This window comes from Amphiprion ocellaris, chromosome 12 (genome assembly GCF_022539595.1).
Source record: "Amphiprion ocellaris isolate individual 3 ecotype Okinawa chromosome 12, ASM2253959v1, whole genome shotgun sequence".
Taxonomy (NCBI): Eukaryota; Metazoa; Chordata; class Actinopteri; family Pomacentridae; genus Amphiprion; species Amphiprion ocellaris.
Window position 1 is genome coordinate 22,545,779 of NC_072777.1, and position 22,198 is coordinate 22,567,976.

The 22,198-nt window shown below is 40.0% G+C and overlaps 1 protein-coding gene across 9 annotated transcripts in view; it reads left to right on the forward strand.

The window, feature by feature from the left end:
• enah (ENAH actin regulator) overlaps positions 1–22,198 on the forward strand; it is a 165,757-nt gene that overhangs the window by 122,318 nt on the left and 21,241 nt on the right. For all 9 annotated transcript variants that reach the window (XM_023292630.3, XM_035958316.2, XM_035958315.2 and 6 more), the window contains one exon: positions 18,080–18,381. In XM_023292630.3, coding sequence (XP_023148398.2) covers positions 18,080–18,381 — 302 coding nt within the window. The remainder of the gene's footprint in view (positions 1–18,079; positions 18,382–22,198) is intronic.

Below are 22,198 nucleotides of genomic sequence, written 5' to 3' on the forward strand. Positions count from 1 at the left end.
TTCTCCATACAAGGCTACTCTTTCCTTCAGGTAATCATGAGGCTCTGGAACAGTTCCTCCCAGCGTACATCCACACAGTTCTGTATTAATGGAGGCCAGCTGTGGACCAGAGTTCAGAACCTGTTCAACACACTCTCACATGCAAACACAAGAATACGGGCACATTTAGTTGTATCGACATGCTCGCAGAGGCCTTGAATCTCTTCATAATGATGTTTGCACTCAGTTAACAGCTGTACAGTCACACAAACTCACGTCATGGATATTTTGAATAGTGTGGCGAAGGTAAAGCACTTTATATTCCATCATCAGTCATATCAACACATGACCACACGCCGACACGTAAACATCTAACTTTAGTATCACTCACATGAGCCAAACAATGACATCCCAATGCAGCAGATAAAGAGCAGCCGGTGTTCACATCATTGTTTTGTCATGAAGGGCAAAACGTCGCCAAATTTAAACATTAGTAGAGGAGGAAAAGCTGATTCCAGATGATCCCAAACATAAGAAGACGGCTCATCAAATGCTCTGATTATGAAACGATGTGAACCCCGAAATCGTGTCCAGATCTAAATCCTGCTTAACATTATGGAGTGATGTGATGCGAGACAGCCCTCTCGAAACACCAAATGAGGGAAGATGTTTTGGAACAATGCTCCTTACACTGTTTGTTTATTCTGGAGGCTCATGGCCCAACAATTTTAAGACACTTACAGGATGTGTTGGCAGCTTTTGAAGCCCAAGTTAGTCAAATTAAGTAGATGCTGTTTAAAATTTCAAACAAAAATGGTTTAAAAATCAATACCTCACTGTTATTACTGACATATTTGAGAGAAGTAATTTATTAGACATTGACATGGGCCAGGTCTGGTTCTAGAACAACACGATTTAGGTTTTATCTGAAATTAGACACCTGAAATGATCATTGATTACCAAAAACTGATTATTCTCCAGTTTAAAAGCATCTACAGCTGTTTTTATCTGGATCAAACAGCCCTGCCAAGCAAATACACATACATTAATGTTGGTTTGTAGTAAAAGCAAAGATATGTCTTTGCGAAATGTAATATCTACATGGCATTTGACCTAAAATTTCTATAAGAGTAGCAAAATATGGCATCATTTTTGTAGGAATATTCCTGCCAGTCATTGTTTTTATATCATAAGCCACAAAATGCACATCTTACCCCGCTGTATAGATTAGTTGGATATTTATTTAGATATACCTGCATAGGCTCTTCTTTACCAAGGTTGTCTCGCTCTTGTTGAACTTGTAGGCCAAACTGGACTGTTTAGATGCTGATTATGTTACTGTTGGCTCCATGATCTGCCTTTGCGTCTGTTGCTGTGGTGGCCATGTTGTTGCCAGTGTGCGACTTTAGCTTCAGCTACCATTTTCTATTTTCCAGCAAGCAAACAGCAGTAGACTGAAGCTGTCCAGTTGCTGTCAGAGGCACTCAAACTCAGCTGCGCAATTTAATCAGAGTATTGCATGATACCGTTTCTACAGAGGGTGCAAAATATTAAATTGAGGGTGCAAAGCATGCTTTTTGTACTCCTGCACCTGACATAAGCGCAGTCTGTAAGTTTGACACTTGCAATTTTGCTATTATTCTGGCATCTTGACAATGTGATGCTTTGCTACTGCCAGTGGTGCTGAATTGACAGCAGAAAGCAGCGTACATGACAACACATTTATGGTAAATTGTGGGTATTTTTGAAGGCTTTGCATGAATTTCACACACAAAATTCAGACCCACATAAAATGGTGAATGGTAAATGTTCAAAGATGACATAAATACCATTGATTATCTTGTAACAATGGTGCATGTCGGGGCCTAGAATGTATTTGTAGAGAGTGATGTGTTGGTGCCTGGTACAACAGGACACCTTCAGAGGTCTGTAGATTCCAGGTGTCAGCCGCTCTGAGCTGTTTTGTGGAACATAAAGGACCAACAGCATCTTAGATCTGGATGATCAGGATGTTGATTGGCATGATACCTACACTCGATTGAATCTTGCAATGTGTGTTTACATCCCCATGTGTTTTAGTGCTCTCACGTTTGAATTCTTGACATGGGCACCTCACTGAAGAACATTCATAGAATACAGATGATTCTGAAATCCCACATGGTAATTATGTCATCTCTTAAACACGCAGCCACTGTTTGTTTTGCTTCTTGTTCTCTCATTCTGTCATTCACACCAGCACACCGGCAGCAAAGCATTTTTCAGGTGTCAGTCAATGAGAGGTCTTATTGTGTTCAGAAAGAAGCCGGATCTGTCTTGGGTTTCACAGACACCGTAGGTTTGAGGATCTGGTTTCCAGCTTCTCCCTTATTTCATTCATTTCTGTGGTTTTCTCATCTTTTCCTCCCAGCTTTTGCTCTCTCCCTTTCGCCCTTTTGTTTCTGTCTGCTGTCATTTATCTTTCTTTTTCTTCTCACCTTCCCCTCCCTGTTGGTTCTCTCATCACGCTCCATATTTAGCAATGTGTGACAGACAGGCAACGAGTGGATCAGTGACTGAGGTCATCTGCTGATACAGAGGCCAACATCAGCCTGGTGGGAGAGCGAGCGAAGGATGTGTGGATCAGAGTGAGAACAGGATAAAAGAATAGAGGAGGGAGAGGAGGAGGAGTGGTGTAGAAATGAATTGGCACTGTGCTCTAGTATCGAGCCTTCTGCTTCTTTAAAAGGAAAACTAACATAATGTACGCTTTGGAAGACGATGAAGGAGCGTTGGGCCTGCTAAAATGAGTTTTGAACAACAGATGGCTGTTTTCAGTGCACCGCTGCCAGTTTTGTTGATTGTTTATTGGAACAACATCTGTCAGAAATTATTTAACCCAAGCTTTTAGTCATAAACCCTCTCAAAAGCATTTCAAGGATTTTAATTTGTAGCATAAATGACTCTGGAGCTTTGGCTGATCTGAGAGTTGTTCTATTAACCACCTGACCAAACAGTACAAGAGCAACACATTTGTTCATTGCAGGACTTTGGAGATTGTAGTCTCCAGACAGCTCAGTGTTTTCATTCTTTCTGCCTGATGCTGACAGGTGGAAACTCAAATGCAGGATACCTGAAAAACCTAATCGTAATCTGAGTTTAAGGTTTTTCGACAAGCATTAGGATTTGCCATGTTTTGCCATGTGCTTTTTTCCGGACTTGTTGCTGCCACCATCCTACATGTTATCATGTTTGTTCAATATCTCCAAAGCTTACAGCAACTACGCTACCTTTGCAAGGATCATCAGGTCCTCAGGATTTTGGCATCAATTTGGTACTAAGGAATTAGCTCTGGTGACATCTCTTCATACTAGCATCCCAGCTTTTTTTTTTATAGTGGTCTTAGAGCTTCTTTGTAGAAAATTAAAATTAGGTGACTCAACTTCTTGTCTACATGCTTGATAGATTTTGATGTCTGCTCAGGGATCAACCCCCACGCCTTTCTTTAAAGCACCTTAAGTTGTTGACGCAGCGTCTGTTAAAGAGTCTGAGTCGAAACCCTCCACAGTGATATAAAACTGAAGCAGTGTCGCACATAATTTATCTACCTCCTGTTGCTTCTGAAGCCAACTGAAGCCCAACTTAACTATCTTCACTGTCCTCAGACCAGAGATCACACACCTGTTACCCAGACACTAGTTTGCCAGGGTTTCTGACTAGCTTCACCACTGGTAACTTTTAGGTAGAGAAGTAGATGTATGCGGATATGCAAGTACACATGTTTGCAAAGTTAATGGACTTTCCAAGCTACACGATGGAGTATATAAGCTGATAATCATGACTTGTTCAGACTCCTTGACGTCCTCTGTGACACTTAGAAGACCTCCAAACAGCTCACATGTATTAAATCCATTTGTGGTGAATTAATTCATTATTCCTGTATCCCAGGGGCTTATTTAATGGCCGCCTTCACTGGCACATTTGCCAGCAATATCGGCGCATGACCAATAAAAAGCGTGCAAAAGTTATCATATCAATCAGTTATGCTGCTTAAGATGTTAAGTGGAATATTCAAAATTACAACACATATATGACAGAGGATGTGAGCAAAAGATCAGGCTTAGTTTATTGTAGATGCCAGTCAGTTACAAATTGCCTTGACTGGACCCGATCCTGATCTAAGGATTCCCTTGGATGCACAGGATTGTTGACATTATCATCGGTATCAGCTAATAAAGGCTTTAAAATGAAATATTGTCATCGACTCAGAATTAACACTGTCAGTCAGATAGCACCTGTTAGCATAGAAGTTTACATTTTAGTTTGAAAATGTTGCTTAAATATGTCTCTTTTACATGTAAGTTGAAGTAGTTTTCTAAATTTTAAAAGCACTGGATTTTGTTTGCATCTGCCAGTGAGCCATTACTGTTAGAGTAGGCATGATAATGTCTTATTCCACTGCTGGACAGAGCTAATGTTCTCTACAATTAGATGGAATAAATACGTGCATGTATTGGAATCTGCAATAGGCCAAAATGAGTCTGAAAATATCACCACAGAGCTGTAAAAATCCATCTCTAGAGGGAGGATGTTCCTAAAGCCAGTCCGAGAAGCAGCTTGAATGGACTCCACAGTGCTTTAACTATGTGTAAATGATCTGCTATAATTTGTCTTAATATAGACTTATCAATCAGTGAAACTTGTAAGGAGAGGTTTCGTGTGTACTGATTTTTATGTATATTGTGTCTTGTAAGTCATGTCTTTCACCTCTTAACATCTCAGCCATCTTTGTCATTTCTGTACTGAACAATGTGGACTCTATCAACACAAAAGCTAACATTTAGGTCATGTCTCACTTCACTTAGCCGCAGTGCTGTTCATCAGGAATGTGATGTAGCCCGAGAGGAAAGAAGAGATGGACTTGCAGACACGGATGTGGAGTGTTCGTAAAGTCTTCCTTTCTGCCTCATTAATAAGATCAGCTCACCAACGGATGAACCACCTCATTCCTCAGTGACCACACGTGTTCATTGAAACACATTCCAGCCTCATATTACGGCCTCCTCTGGCTCAATTGTGGGTCTCCGCTCTGTGTGAGGAGTAAACACTGAGATCATTCAACTATGGAAAGACCGGAAAATCCAAATGTCTCTGTAATGGGTTTTCCACAGGATCACATGACAGCAGGGAAATATGATGCATATCTCCTTTTTCTTTTCCTCTCCATCCTCCACCATCATCCACTTTCACCTCCTTTCCATGAAGACGTACAGTAGATGAATGGAGGAGAAGCAGAGCAGTGATGGATCTGATGGAAACATTCAGCGTGCGTTTCAGTGGATTCATGAAGGAAAAAGTGCAGATAAACCACCTGTTTAGAAATGCAGGGTGCTACCCTCAGATTAAAAAGACATGAGCTGGAAATAATAGGCTGCGGTATAAATAGCTGTGTGGTGCGTGGGAGTAAGGGAGTGTGCGAGGAAATGTGTTGCATCGTCTTGAATGAAAGCGAGGATGGAGGGAAAATATGTGTCTGCTAGCTGTTAGCATTTAGCTGCTGGTATTTAATGAAGACATCAGCAACTGCAGATGGAAATGTCACGAACACATGTAGATATTCTCCAATGGTAGCGACAGTTTTACATACGACTACAACCAATATGTTTCCTGGCTTTCCAGACAAGGTTGGGGTCTTATGTAAGTGGGACACATGACACATGGAACGTGTCTTTGTGTATATATTACACACTTGGACTGCATTCTTACTAGAGTAGGTCCATATGGTCCATCTGGGCTCCGATCATCTCAGACAGCATTTCCTGGATCTGTGAGCCAATCAAGCGAGCCGCTGAGTCCAGCTGGACGGCAGATCTTGCCAGACTTCAGGGTCCCGGGGGATTCAGCACATTTGTCACTTGTGGCAAAATGGCAGAACCAGAATGTGACATCATATTTAACAAAGGATAAATACATGTAGCTGAGGACTGCACAACATTTATAGCAATATTTTAGTATGAAAGACTGAATTATAGCAAGAAATATTAACAAATTCAGCGAGTCTCATAGCTCATATAGAACACCACATTTGGTTAACAACAGAGTAAAACAAAAGTGATGTCAACAAAAGTAAATAGCAGCTGGCGGAGGAGATGGTTTTTGTTTCCTCACATTGTAGTTGTTCATGTGTTCAACAGATTTTTTTGTACAGATAATTTACTGTTGAGCCCAAACAGCTTCTGTGTTATTTTGTTTTGTTTTCCAACACCTCCATGGAAACAGCACAATCATGGTTAACAAGAAGAGAGAATTAGAAAATGTCTTCTGTACAGTATGACACAGTTGTATTACAATAAATAATAAAATACAAAGAAAAGTTGAATTTCTTTGATTGTTTATTTTATAAAAACATGAAAAAGCCTCAGGTGTTACCAATAAGAAATAGTGGCTCTACATGGCTATACTACAGATGTTTTACTGCTCACATTTTTAATTTGTTTCCATAGTATCTGCTCAGTTTGAACACGGCCTGCAGTTCAGCTGAAAAGTCCATGAAATAATGAATCTCTAATGGCTTCTCAGTTAATAAATAGTGCTTTTTTGGGTTGTTTTTTTTTTTTTTTTTTTTTTGCAACATTTGGCTATTTTTAAAGCATTTTTTGAAACCAATTGGAATAAATAGATTTTAACAAAACATCACGATTTAAACCTTAAATTATGTTACGTTTTCCAACATTACAACAGAAATGTGTAGTTCTTTGACCGTTGGAAAGTTGAAAATGTGATGATTCTTTCTGTTTTTACAGTTTCTGTCTCATGAATGGTGTAATTTTAACAGTTAGCATTTTTTACCAAGATGTTTTTCAAACCCACCAGTGGGTTCTGGAGTTTTGAGGGTTTAGAAAATTAATATTTTGTTCTGCAGTTTTTTGTTAAGTTATAAAAATGTCAGTGGCTGCATTTTCATTTATTTTCACGATATTTCATAACTCAATTAAGAGAATATTCTTATTTCGAGAAAAGCCACTGTTATTTTGTGGTGTTCTGAGACATCAGTATGAACTTTCTTCCACTGTGACAGGCCTGGAGTCTTACAGAAGCACCAGTGCAATTTTTATTCAACATGACAGGTTTGATAGGAGTGTAAATGTGGTGTACGATTGAATGAGGTACTGCTGAGTGTGAAATGTTTGACAATTTAGTTGCTGTTTTTTTCAGTGAGAAGGAACTAAAAAGAGTTACATTTTTACATTTAATTAACTTTTATTTGTTTTTGTTTATGAATTTCACATGACAAAATTATGAAAAATTGTTAATAAGGTAGGTTTAGCTGTATGTTTTGGACTCTATACACCAATCAAAACCCGGTGGTGTCAAGAACTTAAGACTGATTGCTGCAGAGATACATGTTTTCACATTAGTAAGGGATCCACTGCTACTTTTTAAAGCTTCATGCCGTATTATCAGCTCCAACATTACAAATATATTAATAGTGGTCAATAAGCTTTGTGTTGCAGCTTGTTGCTGAGTGGAAGCAGAGTGTAGTTCTTTACTGAAGAGGAATCTGTGGTGGATTGATGGTGGAAAAGGGAAGGTGACAGCTCCGAGTGTCTCCAGGCTGCGACTGCAGTGGGGACACTTGTCAAACACGACTGCAGCTGAACACGATGCTGTATTTCCTTTTTTTTTTTTTTTTTTTTTTTTTTACGATGCTGTATTTCCAACTGTAGTTTGATTTTGGTTCACTTTCCTTTTTCCACTTCTATATTTGTGTCTCTCCTCCTGTTTTCATTTGGTTTCTTGTGTTGTTGTAGTTCATTCTGACTGTCGGGTCAAAGGGTTTGTTGGTCCCTCAGGTTTCTCTGCAGGGTTTTTTTTGTTCTAATGAAAGAATTAACTGGTTTTGAGTGCCTTAGCAGCTCCTTTGATCTTTATACCCGGTGACTGCAAATCCCATTGTATTGTTATTTGCTTTCAGCCTATGCAGCTCCCCTCCTTCTTGTTTCTTGGCTCAGAATTTTGACAATAATCCATTTGATGTTTTCAATATTAGCCCTAATCCTCCTGACTCTGTCTTGAACTCAGTCATAGTAAGTTGTTGCAAAGAGGGGAGGAATATGTGTGCCAGTGCATGGATGTGTATGCGAGGATTCAGGCCGTGCCGCCACCCACGCTTCCTTAGCAACGGTTTCCCCGGCAACTCTTGTCAGGAGGCTAGTGAGACGGCAGTTAAGCGGAGCAGGAGGTTTTTCACAGCTTTGGATCCTGTGACGTTTCCCTGCATGGTAAAGACGGACGTGAGCGAAGAGTTCTGGGTTCACCAGTTAGACAGTCGGCAGTGGAGATGAGGATTTGATGTTGGAGTCTCTGCAGTGGCTTCCTGAAGTGACGAAATACTGCGATGCATGAAACCTACTTGGTACTTGAAGATTTTTAAAGAATATCAGAGACTACTCCGCTGGAATCTGCCTGCTTGTTGAGAGAAAATTGTAGAAAGTTTCTGGTTTGTTTAAATCATAAATCCGCTGCAGGAACTTTCTCTCTGGGGAACTCTGTGTTTCCATCAGAGGAATCTGGGTCTTGAATAAATTCCAGGAGGATAGTTTTACCCAAAAATTCCCTACTCACCGAGAAGAACTTTCTGAAGCTTCAGCTCAATGTTTAGTGTTTTCTGGAGCATTTTTACACAACTAAAAACCACACCTGATAACACTCTGTTTTGAATGTAGATTAGATTAGATTAACCTTCATTGTGTTAGTATTAAGACAGGCAATTTACCATCTAAGCAGAAATGCAAAAGCAGCAGTAAAATGCATTATTTCGAGTATAAACAGAATGAACAGTATGAATAGTATGTATAATATAAACTGTATGAACAGTATTAATACTATGACAATAATCATGATGGAGCAACCCAAGAGATTCCATCACCAGTTGACAGACAATGAAACTCAGGCTTCCTTATCCATTTGTGCAGAAGATGATGTTTAGAAACAGTTGCTTTTGATATGTAAGTGGACTAATTTCTTTGGTTTCTGCACTGTTGTGGAAACTCCAAAGTGTCGTTGACCTGGACTTAAGTTCCTGGCTCTCTTGTGTGTGTTTTACAGTGGTTTCCAATGGTGGTATGAAAACTGTATCAAATGTCTATACACAAAAATTACGTTCCTCTACAACTAAACTGTAACCTCAATCGAGTTTTGATGGAAATATCTTTTTGGTCAGATTGTATCATATCACACATAAGTCTTAAATCAACGTATCTTTGCTCAGTTTCAGCCAAACACACATATATTAGATGGCACAGGACTCTCTTGGGTTAACCAGAAAATTGGAAGAAGCTTCAGACTTCCTGTGAAAGGGTTTCATTTTAACCCAGACTGTTCCCTTTTCCTAAACCTAACCACATAGTTTTGGTGCCTAAGCCAAAAAATAAGTGAAAATGAAAGTATAGTCTGTAAATAATGAGCCCAGATAAGAAACAGTCCTTGTTTCTTGGTTAACTCCATACTCTGTGGCTCTTTCACCCTGGAGGCCTTGAAAATGCAATTTAGTTATGTAGGAGCATAAGTATAGGGGGTGCTGATGCCATATGAATCCTTCACCTCTTCATCTTTTATACAAACTCAATATGTGCGATCCATAGTTGCAGCGTATTATGCCAAGATACAGTTTAGTACAATGTTCTTTTTTTATCTTTTATTGTACTGTTGCTGTCTCTGATACATAAATATACAGAAGGAGAGAAGAGAGGAGTTTATATGTGAAATATCTGAACTGTTGTAACCGATTGCTGTTTAACTCTTTGTAAATGACATGAATCTAACTACAGCAGCTCTTCTGCAAACTTTTACAGACACGTGTCAGAGCTACAGACACAAGAGTTTTACAGGCTTTCTGTAACTTTTTGTCATCCCCCTCTTAGGAACTAAATAACCAAATGAGGGAGTTAGAAGCAGAAAAAACCCAATCTGACTTTTATATAATTTCTGTAATATTTCATGGTCTAGATTTTAGTGGCAAAGTGGTCTAACCTACAGCCCAAATATAGCGTTGCAGTGGTGCTTTGAATATTAGACCACTCTTGAAAATACAAAACATGAACCCATTTCTCTCAAAAACTAAGAAAGTGGATTACACCACTGTGCTTCCAAATCCTTCATTTGTACCCTGTTTACCCTCAAATTGTTGTATTTTTAGAATAGTGACAGATTTAGCAAACTAGTAACAGAGGGAGCCGAATTTTGCTGAAATTCAATTTTATTGTTTTCAAGATTATTGCATTTTTTGACACGTCTCTCAGCTCTGTTGTGCAAATGCAAAATGGTAAACTGCCAGAGTATTTATATATATATATTCAGAAAGGAAGCACATTTAATTAAAAACATTACTTTCTACGATTGTATGCTGTTGTCAAGACTTTCTTGGAATCGCATGTGGACGTTTGTCTGTTAAGAACAGCAGCTACAATGATGCTGACGTAGGAACTATCACTAATTTATGTGTCATTGTTTACAGTTGAATCACAGTCAGTCAGTGTTTAAGTAAGTCAAAGTGACATAAGCTGTTTCCATTTCACCTTCCTCAGTAGTGTGTTTTGTGAAGACAGATGTTTTCTCATCTATTGTATGTGCGCTTGCGAAGTCCTGGCAGCTTCTCTCGCTGCTCTCACTCAGCAGGAATGCGTTTGCTGAGAAGGTGAACGTTATCGCATGAGATCAGCTGCAGAGTTGTGCTGCGTAGTAAACTCCGAGGTGTTCCCCTGACAGACTGCAGGCTCTGTGTCCCCTTTAGGATTGCAGGAAACACTTCCACACTCTGGTATGCACGTCATCATCGCAACCACGTTTACTTCAGACAGGTTATTTTAAGTTAGTGTGCGCATTGTTTAGGAATTTCATGATCTGCTGCTTAGAGGAATGCAGTGAGCGAGTGTGTTTTACATTCATAAGTTTACAGTGTGTGTGTGTGTGTGTGTGTGTGTTTGTGTGTGTTTGTGTGTGTTTGTGTCCATGTAGCTGCTGAAGCACCACTTTGTATTGCAAAAACAGAGTTCCAGAGTATGGTAACTAATTTGCAACTCAATTGTCCTTTCAGGCCAAATTTGTCCAGGAGTTAACAGTTTAAAAATCCTCTAAACTAAAAGAGATTAATCAGCGGCAGTGGAGCCATTTAGCTACAAACAAAGGAAGCGGCAGCGCGATTAGACGTCAGTACAGCTGAGGCAGCCTGTCTGGACTGATTCAGCAAGTCCACCTTCTTCATCAATGGCCATAATGAGAAAAAAATAAGGTGACACACAAGACAAATTACCCTGACTCTACTGGTTTCTTTGTTGAGTTGTCCTCCTATAGGAGAAATCCCTGTGGAAACAGATGGCAGAGTAACTTAGATGTTTACGAGACTGAAAGGTACAGGATGGGAGTAAAGCTGAAGAAAAGAACAGGATGCTGAAATGGAGTCTGCTTAATTGTTCTTGGGATACTCGAAGAAAGCTGAAGTAATGCCAGAACAACCTGATTCAGTCTTTTTGACACAACTTAACTGTAGCTCTAAGTGCTGCAAACTGCTCACAATAGTTGATTTACCCTCCAGCCAATCAGCTTCTTTCTGTGTAGCTACATGGTGCCATTGTTTCAACTTTCCAGCTGAGATTGTGATTTTATTGTTCACTGCAGCTGGGAACTTTGAACCAGAGCTAAAGATTTTCTTTCTAAAAGTTTCACGTCCTTCAACCAGCATTGTTTGTAGTCAGCTTTCATCACCACCTTGTCAGGACGTGAACTGAGTGAAGTTCTAGTCTGTTGCAGCTGCGTTTTACTATCTGGGTTCATGTTTTCATGGATGTCTGTAACCATTTGAAGTCTGGTTAGTTTTGACACCATTTAGCTTCCAAAGATCACGGCACAAATATATGACATTAGAAGAAATGAACAGAGTGAACACTGCAAATGTCTATCCCTGTTGTCTGCTGTAATTTTTCACTGTCCTTTGGATGGTAAGAGCTGGATTAAACTCTGGAACTGGAATAATGAATAATCCTGAATCAATCTGTGGCCCCTTAGCATCCGTTTAAGTCACCCTGACTGCTTTAATGCGACCGCAGACCACCGCCAATGTTGAAAAAATCTCCAATTTTCTTTAATTTTCCATTAATACAGCACCAATATTTCCGATCTTAAACAGCACTGGTGTAAAGTAACTATCTATATTCACTCAAGTACTGTCTTTAAGTACAATTTTGGGATACTTTTCTGCTACTTTACACTTTAAATCTTCTACAATTATGAGACAAATATTGTTTTATTCAATTCATTAGATTTATTTGATAACTTTTCTTAATAGTCACTTTGCTCATTCATATTGATATGAAATATAATCAGCAAATAAATAAATTGTCATGTGTTATTGTTAGTATAAGATAAAAATAAAGCGGAATTAGAGGGATAAATTCCGCTTTTTTATAGTAATTCTGGCTGAAGGCAATATCTGAAGAAAAACTACAAAATGAGCTTCATTAATTACATCTTGAGGTGTTTTTTTTCTATCTTGACTTTTGATTTAAAGCCCACTAATGTGCTCAGTTTTGGCAGAACTCCTCAAATTGTTGTTGATATTATTCTCTTCACATCTAACTGTAAGTGTTTCAGCTCTGTAGGATTTATAACTTACAACAGCTGGCATGAGTTTATAGTTTGCCCTTAAGAAAGCTCACTGGGCTCCAAGTAAATGATAACTGTCTGTTGCCTGCAGGTTGCATCACCACCAGCTTCTGCTGACCTTTTGTCCATTTCTATTGTGTGTCTTTGTGTTTTCTTGCCTGCCTACTATTGAGCAGTTTTTATTTATTTAAATGTCTGAAAAAGGAAGAACCACAAAAAATGTGAATATATTTTGTACTAAAATCCATAGATAAGCTTTAGGAATAACCTGCAGCTGTGTGTGAGCTCCTGTAACCTACTAAACTTCCAAGCCTGGTGAGTTTTGAAATACACCCTTTATCTGAGTCACAAAACTGTAGAAACAGAAAGAGTTATCGACTTTCAGAGGGTCCTTGAACTACTCATCTGTGATATAGTCTGTAGAAGAACTTTGCCAAATGTCACCAAAGCGTGAAGTCTTGACTTCACCAAAATCATTTTACTTTACGTGTCTCATTTAATAAAATGAAAATGTAATAAATAAATAAATTGCACCAGATTCTGTAAAAAAAATAAAATGTTGCACTGCGCAACTGAGAAGCCATTAGTGACAACAGTCACATGACAAAAATTCTGTAACCTTTGGCTCAATTGTAGATTTGTGTTTACACAGAGCAGAGAAGAGACAAACGTAGAAACAAATTAAAAATGTATGTAGTAAATTATTTTTTCCCAGTTTTGGTAACTTCTCTGGCAAAAATGTTGTATGTGCTGATTCCAGGATATGTCCATTTTTACACAACAAATAATCAAAGAAGTTCAACTTTTGATTGATTTCTGCTATTATAACTTTATTACACAGCACAAAACGCATTTCTGATTTCTCTCTGTTTCTAGCCATGGTTGTGCTGTTTCCAAAGAGGTGCAGAACTTCATATTACAGTGAAAAATGAGCCCACAGTGAGTAAAAATGAGACAGGAGGAAAGAAAAAACACCCAGAAACTTTTTGGAGGTCAGAGGCTTGACCCCATTTAGTCAACAGTTCGTCTTCTTTTTGACAAATCAGCCTCAATAGTGGATTATTTCTCAGCTGTTTTTCCTCACTGTCTAACAAACTACATGTGGATTTTGAACAGAGAAGACTGTAGGTTACTTGCCAGTGTTGCTGGTAGACAAATTGCACCAGCTGCACCAGACGCAGCCCTGCCAGCATTTGGCTGCTGGCGGTTTAGAAACAGAAAATTGCAAAATGAACAAAAACAAACAAACGTGGAAGCCCTTCTAATGAGCCTGATTAGACTGATTTTAGCATCACACTCTTACATCACGAGCTATAATTAATCATAGAGATGTTCTGCTGCCATTGCACTGCTGAGGATCCCACTGGGACTCATTTGCTGTCAGAACATATATTAATGTAGATGAGGGAAGCACCCAAAGGAGGCTGTGAAATCCTCTGAGACATGGCTCTGCAACGCTTCCACCCTCCATGAATCCATGTTAACCCGGCGTTTCTGTAATTACATCAGCGGACCACTGAAGTACCGTGAGAACTGGGACAGTTTATGTGAGAACAGCCAACCATAGAGACCTTAGTGTATCGGGTCAAGATGTGCCCTGCTGACATAATCGCACTTTTTTCATTTCTTTCGCTCTTTCTTTTTCATCGGTCTTTCCGTCCTTCAGTGTTCACTCTCTCTGCCAAGGGAGAAAATGGGACAATCCCAAGAAAGACTCAGTCCAGAGCTGAAAGGAGCAGAGGGAGACTGAGGTCTGTAAGACAGGCTTAAGAAGAAAAAAAAAAAGTCTAAAATGTGCTTTACACCTCTCTGTTGAATCTTACTGGTCAGGATAATACATTGAAGCCATGAAGGCAGGTAGATCCCAGCTGCTGAGCGCTCTGCAGCCGTGTCACACCTGAGCCTAGCTTGCATATACTTACTTTAAACAGTCGTAATGCATTGATTCAAGTCAGTACAACTCAGTAGTTGGTTGTGAAAAGACTCTTCTCAACGTTTTCAGTGGATATGCTTTGTTTTCGTTCAGATTTTCACCATGAAGTACTTTATTATGTTCACATTTGCATTGTAAGAATCAAAAAACACTCAAAGAAAATGGAGATTCATGATGTCCCTCAGGACCACAAGATCGGTTTCACCACTTGTTGCCATCTTTACAGTTGTTTGCAGCCCAAAATTCCAATATTGGACATAGACTGGTTTGAATAAGAGAGAACTGGGCAAACAGTAACCAAAACTGCTCAGTTTCCCCAATACTTGGACCTGTAGCTTTTAGATGCCTCAATATATTTTAAATAGAATGTTTAGTTTTAAAACTTGCTAAAAAGAAGTGCTATCCTAACACTAGATATATATTAAATTAACCGACTTCTTTCCTGACTTGTATTAAATATAGTCACTATTTTAATGTCCATTGTGGCAGCTATGACTTCAGATTAATGTTGTGTCTCAGTGGAGATGCAAAATGTGGCATCCACCATGACAAAAATGCAATTTGGTACAGTATCTGACTATAATGGGAAAAAAATGTCATAGCAATATAAAAAGGATCTAGCAAAACAAGGAGCTGAAGAAATTATATTTATGGCAACAATATGCTGCTGTAGCCTGGACCATTTAGACTCAGTGAAGAACCAATGAGCACCACAGACAACAGCATGCAGCCCACTCATCTCTTAAATTTTAATTAAATTAGTTTCACTTGACATTTTTGTGTGCACAAACCAAATACAGTGGGCTAAATTTCATTGCTGTAGATGGACTCATGTAGATGCTTTGAGGACTGGGTTTAAAAATGAGAATAAGGTTCAACTTATATACTGTATATACAGGATATGTGCACTAACACGGGGACACAGTTGGACTGGAGAATGCAAAGTGTAGTACAAAAAGTGCCCTGATGAGTTTCACAGCAAAACATTCAAATTCACAGTGGAAGTGGGATGACGTTTCTTTGAAACACGTGATCGAGGTGGGAAATCCAGCAGAAAGAACAGGTGCAGTTTGATAAAAACAGTCCAGTGTAGACATTCAGTTCAAGCTTTATGTAGGACCATCAGAGCTGAGCTGTGTCCATGTTTAAAAAGACTGCAGTCACAGGGACAAATTAGTTTAAAATTTTTTTGTTTAGGGAAAAATGAACAAGATTTTTCATTTTGATGATGAACAAATGATCTAAAGTCAGAAATATCTAAATTTGCTTTAGAGGCACATTTTTAATACTCAATCAGCATAGTTTTACTGGTCTGCAAAAAGTGTTGAAGTTCTATCCCCAGCTTTATTAACAAGCAACTAATGAAACAGCACAGTCTGATACAGAAATCCATTTAAATCTATCAGTTTCAGTTAAAATTCATGTTCTATTACTTACTACTATTACCTTAATTGAAGGTTCATTTTACACTCTGCATCAGAAACTGTCTCCAAATGTGCAGACTCTCATTGATTGACCTGCACAGACTAATGCCATCTCATCATAATCAAAAAGGCAAATTCATGGTTTGAAATGAGCCTTAACTCTTTCTTGCTGTCCTTCTTTGTCAATAAAATCTTCTGCTTCTGCAAGAGGAGGATTGTTTCCCACAGCTGCATGGGAAAACGTTTCCTGGGAACACGACCACGACATCACTGCTGTGTGTCAACCTGCAGGTCCAAACATGACTGTCTCTGTGTGTGTGTGTGTGTGTGTGTGTGTGTGTGTGTGTGTGTGTGTGTGTGTGTGTGTGTGTGTGTGTGTGTGTGTGTGTGTGTGTGTGTGTGTGTGTCAGTCATCCCCCAGGCAGATGGCAGGAAAGGGAGTTTGTGTTTGCATTAAGCAACATTTATGCTGATGATTGACTTTCAGCTGTGAGTCAGCTTTCAGAGGAACAGGATGAGTGACCCGACAGCGTCTGATTGGATGCGATGAGAGAGAGTGCACGTTGGCATTTAGCTCCGTTTCCCACCGTCTCTCTTCTCTCTCTCTCTCCTTACTTGTGTAATTTATGAATGTAACACTCGCTCATTTACAGTCGACGCAATTTACGACCCCGTAAATCACAGAATGTGACAACATGGTTGAGGCTTTGCAATTAAATGAAAGATTTCTTGGGAACCTTGTGTGTGTTTGTGTGTGCGAACCTGACAGATTACAACCTCCCACAGTTTGCATCCGTTTTCCACCTCACATTTTATCTCTTTTCTCCAAGTCTCTCACACACACACACACACACACACACACACACACACACACACACCCTCCTTATGATATTAATTTGTTCTTAAAAATCCCTCACACTCTGTCAGTCATTGTGATAAAGGACGGTTTGTGTAGCTTTTCATTTACACATCTACAAGACACTTCTGTGCCTAGTATTGTGAGTACCCATTATGTATATACAGGATGCTTCTATGTGAGGTCTGTTATAGAGCTTATGTGCAATTACTGTACATTTTCTCCATTAATGCTTTCTCTCTCCTCCTGCACAGCTTATTGAGTGAACACAGTCTGTTCTCGCATTTTCATTGAGTCATGGCTTTGTCTCTGCACCAACAGTGCTGCATATATAAATTGTAATGGCAGTTATTCTTATTTATGTCTCACTATTATTTGATAATCTTGTACAAACTGCTTCAACAGCGGCACAGTTTGCCCTGCAGGCATCATTACGGTTTTATTTTTTCACAGAATCAGAGCGATGAAAAATGTCTTTTTTTTCCCTCTGTTATGCTTTAAGTAATTTCGACATGCACAAACGTGGACACACTTGCATACATTGCTTATATGGTCCATTTCTTGCGTTTCCCTCCACTGCTGCAGCACCAAGTCTTCTACTGCTGCCTTCTGCTGACACCTAGTGACCAAACCTGAATCTGCAGATGCAATTTGTGCTGAACACTTAGAGACGAAAGCATCATACTTTAAGATAATTAACATGACGAGTCAGGGCTTTGCATAGAATCAAGAAAAAAATGACCAAATGACAGTTTTGATTGTTTTCTTCTTATATTCCCTCTGTCCTCGAACACTCTCTTTGCAGCAGAGTGTAGCCAAGACAGATTTTTCTTCACCACATGCAGCCTTTAATTCAATGTGTGTATCAAAGGTGCCCAGTCTTAAGCAAAACTGACTGTAGTTGCATAAGAGCATGGCAAAGAGAACCGATTATATAATGCATGTCTTATGTAATAACAAGACTAATTGCCTATAGGTCAAGTGGTTCATTCTTGACCCCTAACTAAGTTATTTACTCCTTTTTTCTCATTTTGTACATCTTGGTTGTGGTTTTTATTTTTCACCTCCACTCAGCTACTGGTTTTCTTCCTTTCACTGTTTGAATTTTACTCCAATTTTTACGAAACATGTTCATAAATTCACTTTAGCTCGAAGTTCTTCTGGTGTGACTCTCAGAAACGGACGACAGAGACGGTTGCCGTGCATTTTTGAGTTCACAAGCACGTTTTCACACTTCCTCTCGCCCTCCAGGCAGCTCCAGGACCTGCAGAGACAGAAGGAGATGGACCGGGAGCGTCAGGAGAGGGAGCGCCTGGAGCGAGAGATGCTGGAGCGGCAGGAGCGCGAGCGTCAGGAACGGGAGCGTCAGGAGAGGGAGGCGCAGGCGGAGAGAGAGCGTCTGGAGCGGGAACGCCAGGAGCAGCAGGAGCGCGCCGAGCGTGAGTTGATGGAGAGGGAGAAGGCGGAGAGAGAGCGGCTGGAGAGGGAGCAGCAGGAGCAGTTGGACAGAGAGCAGCAGGACTGGGAGAGAGGGAGACGCATCTCCAACGCCGGTGAGTGATGCTCTTTGGTCTTCCTGCATATGCACACAAATACACTCACACATACAGCTGAAGATCTGCACATTCATTCATATTAAGGATGTTTGATGTTTCTTCGGCGTGAGATCCTCTCAAAACAGCTGCTTCACTTGTGACTACAAGCTCTACAAAGACACGAGTTAATTGAGTTAATGATGAATATTGACTATTTTAACGACCAGTCTGTCTTTTCAATGTATTTTTTTCAAATACAAGGAGTTTCTTGTATTAAATTTGGAAAATGTTCAATTTTAATGTCCCCCAATTCCATACAGGATGCAGTTTATTCCACTTGAGTTGTCTTAGTAAACTGTTCCTGCAGTTAATCATCAGAAAAATCTACAAGCTTAACTGTATAAATGATACAGCATGGGTTTTGTTGTTTTAAATGCTATGTATTCTGAGGATGCAGTAAATGTTTTATGTTTTCTGCTGTTTTCACAAAGTCCTTTCACCATCATCCACAATCCAAAATGCTTTATTCTTGTCCAGCAGTGAGCAGCTCCTTCCTTTCCTAAGCACATTGCATTGTGGGAGAATAGAGTCCATCAACAGCACACTCAAAAATCAAGTATTTTCTGACATATATGCAGATTTTTTTTGGAGTGTTTGTCACTTTTCCAGTGTAAATGTATCTCATACTCAAGTCCTGCTTAGAATTAGTGTGCAGTGGAGTAAAGACGCAGTTTTACAGTCAGTCAAAAAATGTGTTTCCAGTTGCTAAGTTCAAATCTTAACTGAAAATTGTCCTTAATTTAGGTTTTATTCTTCCAGATTCTTAAGCTAAGATTACTCAGTAACTAGTGTAAGTTTAATGAAGCAGGTGAACAAGCTTCTAATAAAGATAACTTCTCTCTGATAGTCCAGAAAATGGCCACAGGATGCAGGGGTTGAAATATAAGAGGTGGATCTCCTCAGTTGTCCATCTCTGATAGTGTTTTTGTTTTTTGTTTTTTTGTTTTTTTTGTCTGGCCTTATTAGTGCAAAGCTCCAGTAAGACACGGCTCATCTGCCCATGGGCTGGACAGGCGCTATGAACAGATTGCAAAGGCACTGGAGCATGGGGCGAAATGAATATGTTGGTCCCTGCACGTGAATTTAAGGCCTTGTGCATTATTTTAGAAAGAGCGCCGCCAGCACCAGTATCACACCCCGGGAAGTTTAAACCTAAAATAATTTTCTGAATATCTGAAGCTTTATGTATGTAAAGCTCATTTTGACTAATTTCATTTACAAACAGCTCAGTCAAGTTTAAAAAAGAAGTGCAAATATTTCCAGTCTAGTCTAAGTAAATGTCGCAGCAGGTAGAAGGTGGAGCCACAGGTGGGAGCATCCTCACATTGTGGTCATTCTGAACCAGAGCTATGATGAAGAAGCATTTCACCGTCAGATAGGAAGTGAAATTTATTTCTTTGCAGGACTGGGTCAGTAGGGAAGGCTGCATTGTGTGGCACGCTTCAGTGCAATGCTCGGCCTATTAGCATATGCATGCATAAACACACACACACACACACACAGAAGCAGGCAGACACAGCTCAGTAGCATTACTCAGAGGCTAAAAATACATCATCAGGGAGCGCTAGTGAGACCCTCAGGGACGGAGGTTTGTGTTGGTGTGTTCGCACATGCATGGAAAAGCCGCAGGATTGACAGGGGATGTTGTTTCACATGTCATGTACAATAACATACCGAGAACACACCGGAGCGCACACACACACACACACACACACACACACACACACACACACACACACACACACACACACACAGACACATACACACGTGCTGTTTGAACCTGCTGGGTTTGATGTGATTTGACATTTAACGCTCGAGCCTGGTCGCCTGTGTGTGTCTCTCACAGAATAACTGTGTTTGTGTCTCTAAAGCGGCTGCAGTGATGGCTGTTCATTCTGGATCCATGCTTCAGTCGGTGGATCAATGAACACTTAACTCTCAGGAAACTGCTAACATGTCGTGAAGCTGAGACAGTTTGTGAAGCTGTGAAAACTGCACTGTCTCACTGTTTTCTCAGTCATCTCAGAATTCAGCAGAAATCGGTTCTCGTGTGATCGCTGTGGCTTCTCTGCTGCAGTTTATGATCTGTTCTATTTTTCTAAAGCAGCTCTTTATTTTGCAGTCAGTCAGAATGTGAGCAAAAATTGAATCAGAACCTTTTTTTTTAACAGTTTTATCCTTTTTTTTGTGGAAACCTTTCTTTATTTGTTGGCTAAAAACACTGCAAAGTCTGGCTAAACATAGTGAATAAGCAGGTATTTGGGTTTTTTTTTTGCTTTTCCTCAATGAGTGTATTGTTTTGGGCCCATACTGGCTTTAACTAACATGTTTCCTCTCCTGCATTTTATTGTACAGCACACACCCACCATGTCTGCAACTACAACTGCACAATTAGCATATAGTTCTTGAGCATGTTCATTGTATATTCTCTCAAGTAAATGGATATTGTTTGGCCTCACACAGGTGTATTTATTATTTTACTTAAATTTTTGAGAAGGCCTAGTGGATCTCTGTTTTTATTTATATGTCAAAGTTGTTCTTTAAGTCCAGCTGGTTTGGCGCAGAGGAGCATGGCTGCAGAATGGCTTTGTCGTCTTCTCATGTGTATGCATGTGCACTTAATATTCCTATGTGCGCTCCATGTAATCAGTGTGTTCTGGTTTGTGCATCGATTATGGTGGAATGGCAGAGCAAAGCTGGGGCCTCCTCGGTCACGTGAGCCGCCCAGAGCGACAGGGAGACGGAGTGAAAGAAAAGGAGGGGGGTTGAAGGATGGAAAAGCTAGAAGTTGGGTGGAAGAAGTAGAGGAAGATGAGAAGAGATTGTGTAGAGTGTGCGGAGCAGAGGGATGATGTAAACGAAGGCGAGAAAGTTGGAAGAAGCAAAGCATGAAGGGAAATTCTAGGTTAATAAAAGAAAGAGATGGAGTGCTGTGAGTGTAGCGGAGTGGAAGTCGGAATGAGCATTAGAAGGTAAATGCAGCATGAGCTGTCACAACGTTCAGCTGGGAGAAACGTAAAGAAGCCACACAGCTGAGGAGAACGTTGGAGAAGAGCCAGACGGTCTAAAGAAGCCATCGGTTTGTCTGTCTCGTGATTGTTGGTGAGGTGATCACGTGAATCTCAGCACAGTTGCTGCTGTGTGAGTCTCCTCCTGCAGAGTCAGGTCAAGGTTGCCATGTGTGGAGAAAGGGTTTGTCTGATTATGCATGCATCTGTATGGGAAGTAAGTATGTGAGTAAGTGTGTGATTTCTGTACAGCAGGTTCCCTTTGCCTGGAGGGAAAATACTGGTGGTATTTGACTGTAAGTTGCTGAAAAAATGTAGCATAAAGAATCAGACAGAAACACTTCCAAATAATAATTAAGTATTTATATTGTCAATGTTACGGTTTTACTTTTAAGTAGTATCAGACTGAACCTTGTGCAAAAAAGAACTAAACTCCAGTCACTAATGAAGGCCTACAAAAGGTGTAGACTTACAGTGCTGGTAAAGGGACGTGAGCAGAAGGTGAATTGAGGATTAACAACTTTACACCATCCACATACACACAGAAAACATATGGCAGCCGCATACAACACCATCGGGGCAACGTTAAGCGCTAGAGGAGCACATAAACACAATCAAGGTAATTAGTTAGAGAGGGTCAGACTAAGCCGGGGTGAATATATAGTGAAACAGAGGAGGGGTTGCGGATAACATTTCCACGATGCAAAGGTATTTTCTCACCCCGACACTTCTACACCAGATTAAAAAGAATACTTACAAGGGCTTTT